Below are 9,400 nucleotides of genomic sequence, written 5' to 3' on the forward strand. Positions count from 1 at the left end.
GAACCCGGTAAACCCGTTCTCATCGAGAACAGTGTTAAAACGATAATTCACAGTCAACAAACAAAAAACAATATATATATAACATGCATAACATTCACCACAACCATATCAATCACAAACATATCTGTATGGAATCCTCCATAGGGTTTCAGCCCCATATCCTAGCCAAGTCAGCATGGCTAGGGGCGCACCACGCGCACCCGTCACTCGCGTGACGTTGGTCGTCGCGTCACCTGCGACACACGCGTATCACGCGCTGGTCACACTCGTGACCAACCGATGTCAACTCAGCATGACACAGACGGGAAAGTAACCACACCCGTATGGAGTCCACCATAGGGTTCCAGCCATAAACCCTAGTCAAGTCAGCATGACTAGGAGCGAGTCCACGCCCGTCAAGTCCATGGCGTTGGCGTTTCAAGTCAGCATGACACAATAAATCGTAACACACCCGTATGGAGTCCACCATAGGGTTCCCGCCATAGCCCTAGTCAAGTCGGCATGACTAGGGGCGCATCACACGCCCGTCAAATCCATGACGTTGGTCGTCGCATCGCATGCGACCATATCCCAATCACAATCACGCTTACTCGTACCGCACGAGCGAGCTACAACCATGGCATACATCGATAAATCGTAACACACCCGTATGGAGTCCACCATAGGGTCCCGACCATAGCCCTAGTCAAGTCGGCATGACTAGGGGCGCATCACACGCCCGTCAAATCCATGACGTTGGTCGTCGCATCGCATGCGACCATATCCCAATCACAATCACGCTTACTCGTACCGCACGAGCGAGCTACAACCATGGCATACATCGATCATGCATGTTAACCCCAGTACAATCATGCGTAACCCGGTATTCGGCCCCGACCGATACACCGTTTAACGCCATACAAACTACCCAAAAAGAAACACACAACGATTCACTCGCGATGTTTATTCTCACGTCTCACCATGCGCAATCATTCAGTTTATTCGGATTTATTTTCTCTTGTATCTCAAGTTGGTCCAAACCTAACCAAGATTCGGCCCGGTGGACCAAAATCCGGTCCGGTCGGACCGGATCGGGTCCGTCCCCTCTTCGTTGGTCAATCGGACCATTTTTGGACAAAAACAGGCCTTGTCCGTCGGACCAGTTTCTGATCCGGGTCGGACCAGGCTTCCTCAGCCCTTTCTCCTTGGTCTGGCGGACTAAAAGCAATTTTCCGGACTTGGTCCGAAGCTGACCAGCTCCTGGTCCGGCGGACCGGAACTGGGCAGTTCATTCCTTCGCGTTTTTGGGTTTTTGGTCCGACTTCGATTGCTCATAACTCACTCGTTTCTTAACCAAATTACGCACCGTTTGTTTCTAAATGTTCTTTGGGATGTTCGCTTTCATATCCTATCAATAGATTACTTCAAATCTACGTATACATGATGAAAATTGATTCGTAACGTCTGTACCTCATAAGTTTCGCGATTCTGCAATTTCTGTTTTTTCACATATTTCGTTTGTTCATATCTCCCTTGTTTCTCAACCAAATTGAGTACCGTTTGTTTCTAAATCTTCATTGAAATGTCCTCTTTCAAACGCAATCAACGAATCCTCGAGATAACACAATCACATTGACGAAAACAAGCTTACACAGACGCAACTCAAGCCACTCACCTTTGCTCAGATTCGGATCTGAGTTTTGGCCGGATTTCTTGTCGTTTTCCGGTGACTCCGATGACGGTGACCCTCCTAGACCCTCTGGGGATGACCCTCTTTGCCCCCACGAGCTTCTTTCTCCTTCCCCCTATCTCTTTCTCCTCCTTTCTCCCTCTCTTTTCTCACTTTCCTCTATTTTCCTCTGCAGCCGAAATGGCTGCATCCCCTACTTTGTTAGGGTTTTTGGCCACGAAGGAGAGGTCGAATGGGCTCAAGAAAAGGCCTAAGTCCAAGCCTGCAACATCCTTAGGGTCGTGAGAGGTCGAATCGCGTCGAGAGGGGCCGAGACAGGCTGGTAGATCGCACTCAAAACGACTACTTCGCGAGCATGTGCTGGAAAAATTTGCACTTCCGGTCCGCCTGACCAAGAATTTGGTCCGCCGGACCGGATGACCAAAACATATTTTTGGTCCGCTGATGCCCGGTTTGGTCCGACTGAGCTTCTCGTCCGGCTGACCAAGTTTGGTCAGCTCCGGACCAACTCAGTCAGTTCGGACTCGGTCAGTCAGTCAGTCAGTCAGTTTTCTCAAATTTTCTTCATTTTCTCGGTCTTTCTGCACGTGTCGATCCTCGTGCTTGCTCCCGGCACTGTACTACTCATTTTTGGTGATTTCGCGACCTCTCTATTTAATAATTTTTCCCAAAAATAATTAAATATTCAAATCGGGTTTCGGGGTATTACAAATCCTCTCCCCTTAAAAAGAATTTGTCCTCGAATTCGAAAGCATATATTATCATCAAGATTTCGTCGCATTCGGTATCATCACTAAAACACATCCATAATGTCGCGTCATTCGAAACATCAGTCTAGCACAACCCAAAGTCATACGTGAGAGTTCGCACAATGCTCAGGTAACAACTAAAGGTAACTATTATGCATCTCAGGCTCGGGTTCCCAGGTTATGTCTGAGACTCCCTCGGCTTCTCCACAAGACCTTTATGAGTGGTACTGCCTTCGTCCGAGGCTTCTTGATCTTCCGGTCCACTATCTATGATGGATCATCTCGAAAGTGTATAATCTCTGGAAACTCCAATTCTCGGGGCTATAACAGGTGAGCAAGATCTGCTACGTACTTCTGTAGCATCGATACGCGGAACACGTCATGGATATTGTCCAATTCCCATGATAACTCGAGACGATATGCTACTGCACCTAACTTCCCGACCACCGGGGTAAGGTCTGATATATCGCGGCTTTAGTTTTCCGCTCTGTCCAAACTTCACATCCCCGGGATTTCCTAAACTCGGATGAATGTCCGGCCTCCATCCTCCAGAGTAACGTCTCATCTCCTCTGAACGGTATACGACTTCTGTTGACCTTGCGTCATCTTCCGGTTTGTGCGGATCTTCCGAATCACTTTTGTGGTTTCCTCCACAATTTCGGGTCCAAATTCTGGTCTCTCCCCGATCTCACTCCAACACAGGCATTTTACACTGTCCCCCATATAATGCTTCATACGGTGGTACACCAATACTCGCATAGTAACTATTGTTGTACGCAAACCTGTATAACGTCATGTACTGATCCCACAGAGTTCTCCACTCTAACACTTATGCTCGGAGCATATCCTCCAACGTCAATATAATCCGCTCCGTTGGTCCGTCTGTCTGGGAGTGATATGTCATATTCGTCTTCGACTTCATCCCCAATGCTTCTTGTATCGCCTTCCACTAGCGCGATGTGAATCAGGCGCCTCTCTTCGATATGATCTCGTTCAAAATTCCATGTAGACGCACGGTCTCATCACTCTGAATTTGCGCGAACAGTTCACTCAAATACTCTTGACAGATGGGAATGAAATGAGCAGATTTGGTTAGTCGATCCATGACTACCCCAAATGCCAATCTTCTTGCTCAGTGTGAGTGATAATCTATCCACAAAATCCATGGGGATTACATCTCACCTCCATTGTGGTACCTTGGACGGCTGCAATTTGCCTCCCGACATCTTGTCGTTCTGCCTTCACCTGTTGACAGTGAGACATCTTGCCACAAAATAAGCGTCATCTCTCTTAATAATCTAGCCACATACAACATCAATGTAGTCCCTGATACATCTTACTCGCTCTCAGAGGTATCACTAGCCTCGCTTCATGATCCTTGGTTAAGATGTCCTTGTTTCAACTCGGGGCCATCTAGCACGCACAACAAGTTTTTTTTTTCAGTCTCAGTGTTCCATTATCGTCAATGTGATAGCCTTCAAGGCCATACTCCTCAATGTTTTCAAACTACTGCATAAGCAATCACGAGTATTTCCTGATTCAGGGACCAATGTCCCAATTTAGTTCCCTAAATCTGAGATATTACAATGTGACGATGCCACGTTCGATCGACCATTAGAATCCATTTTCTAACTTAGTGTGTCCAACACTCTATTGTCTTTTCCCTGATGACAATTAATACTTAGATCATAGTTTGCGACAATCTCTCGCCATCCCCGCCTTCTGAAACTCAAGTCCTCTGGGGAATTGCAAAGGTCGAGCTGTCATTATCAATGTCACCCCTTTCTCCAAAAAGGTGTGACCTCCAGATCTTCCAACGCTTTATGAAATGTTACGAATTCCATTTCGTATTTCGAACAGTTCTCCTTATGCTTTTCAATTACCTCGATGCATAAGCAATGACATGTCATCTTGTTTTAATACGCAACTTGGTCTTGTCCAGATGTGTCGATAATAGTTCTTTACCTTATCCTCGTCATGGCACTGTCAAGACTGGTTTTTAACCTAGAACCTTGTTATAGTCGGTTAGAACTATTTTTACCTCGGTGGTCCATTCAAGCTTATGTAATTTTTTTCCATTTGACTTAGTCTTAGGTCGTCTGTTGCGATTAGTCCTATCTACGACTCAAAGATAATTGCTAGAAAGTCGTAGAATTTTGGTCTTCCATCATGGAGTTTGGTGGCCTTTACCTGATGATAGTTTCGGTCTTTAAAGAGATCTACTTGGGATCCTTGAATCCCCTCGGTGGTCCATTCAAGCTTATGTAATTTTTTTCCATTTGACTTAGTCTTAGGTCGTCTGTTGCGATTAGTCCTATCTACGACTCAAAGATAATTGCTAGAAAGTCGTAGAATTTTGGTCTTCCATCATGGAGTTTGGTGGCCTTTACCTGATGATAGTTTCGGTCTTTAAAGAGATCTACTTGGGATCCTTGAATCCAAAACGTGAGTCTTGCGCACAGGCGATCTTCTATCCTCCTCCACGGTGTTCCCCGTAGGTGTTCATCCTGGTACCTTGATCTGATGAGAATATCATTATGGTGATGAACTCATCTTAAAGGAAACCGTAAAAATGTGGTTCGTCGTTCAAAGCGAATCCTTCTGCAGACCAGTGACCATTGCGGTTCCCAAGTTCAATAGGCTTGGGCTTTCATCATAGAGATTGGTGACCTCTAATCGATTATCGCTTCGGTCTTTAGAGAGGTCCGCTTAGATTCCATGAGTCCACACCATGCTTCTAGAGCACATCCAGATCGTTGTACTCTCTATAAGTGTTTCTCTTAATGAGTCAATCTGATGAGGGCATTATTTCCATTGCGATGAACTTATCCAGATAATCCATTAGAGTACGATTCTTTTTCCATGAATACTACTGTTGCGTTTGTGAGTCTTCACGACTTTACTTGAACCCAGAATAATTATCTCGAGTCGTGGACACTTTGTCCTTTGTGCACCTTTTGCCTTGGCAGGTGATGTCATGTCCAGGAGTCGACCTTGTAGAATCGTCGAGTTCTTGGTGGTTGATCTAGTAATCCATCAATCTTCGATAGTGTATATCGATTCATGATGTTCTTTCGGTTTTTTTTTACTAGTGGTGGGTTTATCAGAACTGCATCGTTGTCGTTCCTTTTCACCTTAGATCTTCTAGGTTAGTATGGAGGGGTCATCTGCCAATGCCACTTATATGTTAGGTGACGCCCCCTTTGTCCTAGACTCCTCACTTGGTAGGGTTGGTACATGTTCCTTCGGGTATTATCCTATGACCTCTTAAGAATTCCAAAATTAACCATTTGATTATGATCCAATGGGTTAAGTATTCGATTTAATTTTGGAAATTGTTATTTTCTAGCTTAGCATATCATGGCGGCATTCTCAATGCGCCATGTTAATTTCACTAAGGTTTCGACGACTGCAGCTCACACCACTTGTACGGTTTTCATAAAACAATTTTTCAATGGACATGGTTTTCGAAAACATTTTTCATTGTAAAACCTTACGGTAATGAGTCGTTCTTTCCCATAGAACGAACGTTGCTCTGATACCAAAAGTGACACCCGAATCCCGCTTCCCGTTAACATGATGCGCCACATGGACTAAAATCAACTAAAATAATATCAAACAAAAATACGGGAATTTTAAAACTTTTTAACCATAATACGCAGCGGAAATACACACGATCAATATCGCAAAACAACACATGTCCGAATAGTAAACGCACATCGTACAAAATATGGGAATACAATTCTCGTAGTCCAAAATACAAAACCCGTACATGATGCTGCCTCTCTCAGGTCGTCGTCGTCCAATGCACTAGGCGTAATCCTCGTGATCTGAAAAATATAAAACCACGAGGGCTAAGCACAACTGCTTACTGAGTAGCCCGGGTTGAACCCGGTAAACCCGTTCTCATCGAGAACAGTGTTAAAACGATAATTCACAGTCAACAAACAAAAAACAATATATATATAACATGCATAACATTCATCACAACCACATCAATCACAAACATACCCGTATGGAATTCTCCATAGGGTTTCAGCCCCATATCCTAGCCAAGTCAGCATGGCTAGGGGCGCACCACGCGCACCCGTCACTCGCGTGACGTTGGCCGTCGCGTCACCTACGACACACGCGTATCACGCGCTGGTCACGCTCGTGACCACCCGATGTCAACTCAGCATGACAGACGGGAAAGTAACCACACCCGTATGGAGTCCACCATAGGGTTCCAGCCCTATATCCTAGCCAAGTCAGCATGGCTAGGGGCGCACCATGCGCACCCGTCACTCACGTGACGTTGACCGTCGCGTCACCTGCGACACACGCGTATCACGCGATGGTCACACTCGTGACCACCCGATGTCAACTCAACATGACACAGACGGGAAAGTAACCACACCCGTATGGAGTCCATCATAGGGTTCCAGCCATAAACCCTAGTCAAGTCAGCATGACTAGGAGCGAGTCCACGCCCGTCAAGTCCATGACGTTGGCCGTGTCAAGTCAGCATGACACAATAAATCGTAACACACCCGTATGGAGTCCACCATAGGGTTCCAGCCATAAACCCTAGTCAAGTCAGCATGACTAGGAGCGAGTCCACGCCCGTCAAGTCCATGACGTTGGCCGTGTCAAGTCAGCATGACATCATAATATCCTGACCCACCATAGGGTCCCGACCATAGCCCTAGTCAAGTCGGCATGACTAGGGGCGCATCACACGCCCGTCAAATCCATGACGTTGGTCGTCGCATCGCATGCGACCATATCCCAATCACAATCATGCTTACTCGTACCGCACGAGCGAGCTACAACCATGGCATACATCGATCATGCATATTAACCCCAGTACAATCATGCGTAACCCGGTATTCGGCCCCGACCGATACACCGTTTAACGCCATACAAACTACCCAAAAAGAAACACACAACGATTCACTCGCGATGTTTATCCTCACATCTCACCATGCGCAATCATTCAGTTTATTTGGATTTATTTTCTCTTGTATCTCAAGTTGGTCCAAACCGAACTAAGATTCGGCCTGGTGGACCAAAATTCGGTCCGGTCGGACCGGATCGGGTCCGTCCCCTCTTTGTTGGTCAATCCGACCATTTTTGGGCAAAAACAGGCCTGGTCCGCCGGACCAGGCTTCCTCAGCCCTTTCTCCTTGGTCTGGCGGACTAAAAACAATTTTCCAGACTTGGTCCGGAGCTGACCAGTTCCTGGTCCGGCGGACCGGAACTGGGCAGTTCATTCCTTCGCGTTTTTGGGTTTTTGGTCCGACTTCGATTGCTCATAACTCACTCGTTTCTTAACCAAATTACGCACCGTTTGTTTCTAAATATTCTTTGGGATGTCCTCTTTCATATCCTATCAATAGATTACTTCAAATCTACGTATACATGATGAAAATTGATTCGTAACGTCTGTACCTCATAAGTTTCGCGATTCTGCAATTTCTGTTTTTTCACAGTTTTCGTTTGTTCATATCTCCCTTGTTTCTCAACCAAATTAAGTACCGTTTGTTTCTAAATCTTCATTGAAATGTCCTCTTTGAAACGCAATCAATGAATCCTCGAGATAACACAATCACATCGACGAAACCGAGCTTACACTGACGCAACTCAAGCCACTCACCTTTGCTCAGATTCGGATCTGAGTTTTGGCCGGATTTCTTGTCGTTTTCCGGTGACTCCGATGACGGTGACCCTCCTAGACCCTCTGGGGATGACCCTCTTTGCTCCCACGAGCTTCTTTCTCCTTCCCTCTATCTCTTTCTCCTCCTTTCTCCCTCTCTTTTCTCACTTTCCTCTATTTTCCTCTGCAGCCGAAATGGCTGCGTCCCCTACTTTGCTAGGGTTTTTGGCCACGAAGGAGAGGTCGAATGTCTCAAGAAAAGGCCTAAGTCCAAGCTTGCAACATCCTTAGGGTCGTGAGAGGTCGAATCGCGTCGAGAGGGGCCGAGACAGGCTGGTAGATCGCACTCAAAACGACTACTTCACGAGCATGTGCTGGAAAAATTTGCACTTCCGGTCCGCCTGACCAAGAATTTGGTCCGCCGGACCGGATGACCAAAACATATTTTTGGTCCGCTGATGCCCGGTTTGGTCCGACTGAGCTTCTGGTCCAGCTGACCAAGTTTGGTCAGCTCCGGACCAGACTCCTTTTCTTCTTCCTCGGTCCGCCTGTCGCCTCCGAGTCCGAACTGACTGAGTTGGTCCGGAGCTGACCAAACTTGGTCCGGCGGACCAACTCAGTTTTCTCAAATTTTCTTCATTTTCTCGGTCTTTCTTTACGTGCCGATCCTCGTGCTTGCTCCCGACACTATACTACTCATTTTTGGTGATTTCGCGACCTCTCTATTTAATTATTTTTCCCAAAAATAATTAAATATTCAAATCGGGTTTCGGGGTATTACATTGCTTGTCTATTTGAACGGCTAAATGTAGGAGTTCGTGGAGATCACGGTAAGGATGGCGCTCTACCTTACGAGCGATACGTTCTTGGAGTCCATCTAAGAATTGAGCCATCACCGTCTCCTCATCCTCTTCGAGCTCTAATCGACTCCTAATATGTTCGAACTCCTCAAAATATTCTTCCACCGGCCTAGCTCCTTGGGCTAGCTTCCGATACGTCCTTTGAAGTTCTCGGTGGAAATGCGGAGGAACATATCTCTTGCGCATAAGGACCTTCATCTCACGCCAAGTTCCAACTTGCTCTATGTGAGCTCGTCGTCGCTCGGTGGTTTCCCGATCCCACCAAGCTAGCGCATTCTCTGCTAATTGAGCAGCGGCATATTGGACCCTCCGTCGATCCGAATATGCATAACATTCGAAGATGTTATCCATACGGCGCTCCCAATCTAGGTATGCTTCGGGATCTACTTTTCCTACGAAGAGGGGCGGTTTAAGCTTAAGGTCGTTACTAGGCCCTCTAGGTTGTCGAGGTCTTAGTTCTTCTTCTTCCTCGACATCGTCTGCC

The 9,400-nt window shown here is 46.4% G+C and overlaps 1 protein-coding gene across 1 annotated transcript in view; it reads right to left on the reverse strand.

Annotated features, from left to right (window-relative positions):
* Nucleotides 1-3,382: 3,382 nt before the first annotated feature.
* Nucleotides 3,383-9,400, reverse strand: part of LOC104815406 — a 6,488-nt gene continuing 470 nt past the window's right edge. The window contains exons 2-4 of the mRNA XM_010543790.1: nt 8,905-9,395; nt 3,601-3,663; nt 3,383-3,445 (exon numbers count right to left, since the gene is read on the reverse strand). Coding sequence (XP_010542092.1) covers nt 3,383-3,445; nt 3,601-3,663; nt 8,905-9,395 — 617 coding nt within the window. The remainder of the gene's footprint in view (nt 3,446-3,600; nt 3,664-8,904; nt 9,396-9,400) is intronic.

This window comes from Tarenaya hassleriana, unplaced genomic scaffold, assembly GCF_000463585.1.
Source record: "Tarenaya hassleriana unplaced genomic scaffold, ASM46358v1 Cleome23, whole genome shotgun sequence".
Lineage (NCBI taxonomy): Eukaryota > Viridiplantae > Streptophyta > Magnoliopsida > Brassicales > Cleomaceae > Tarenaya > Tarenaya hassleriana.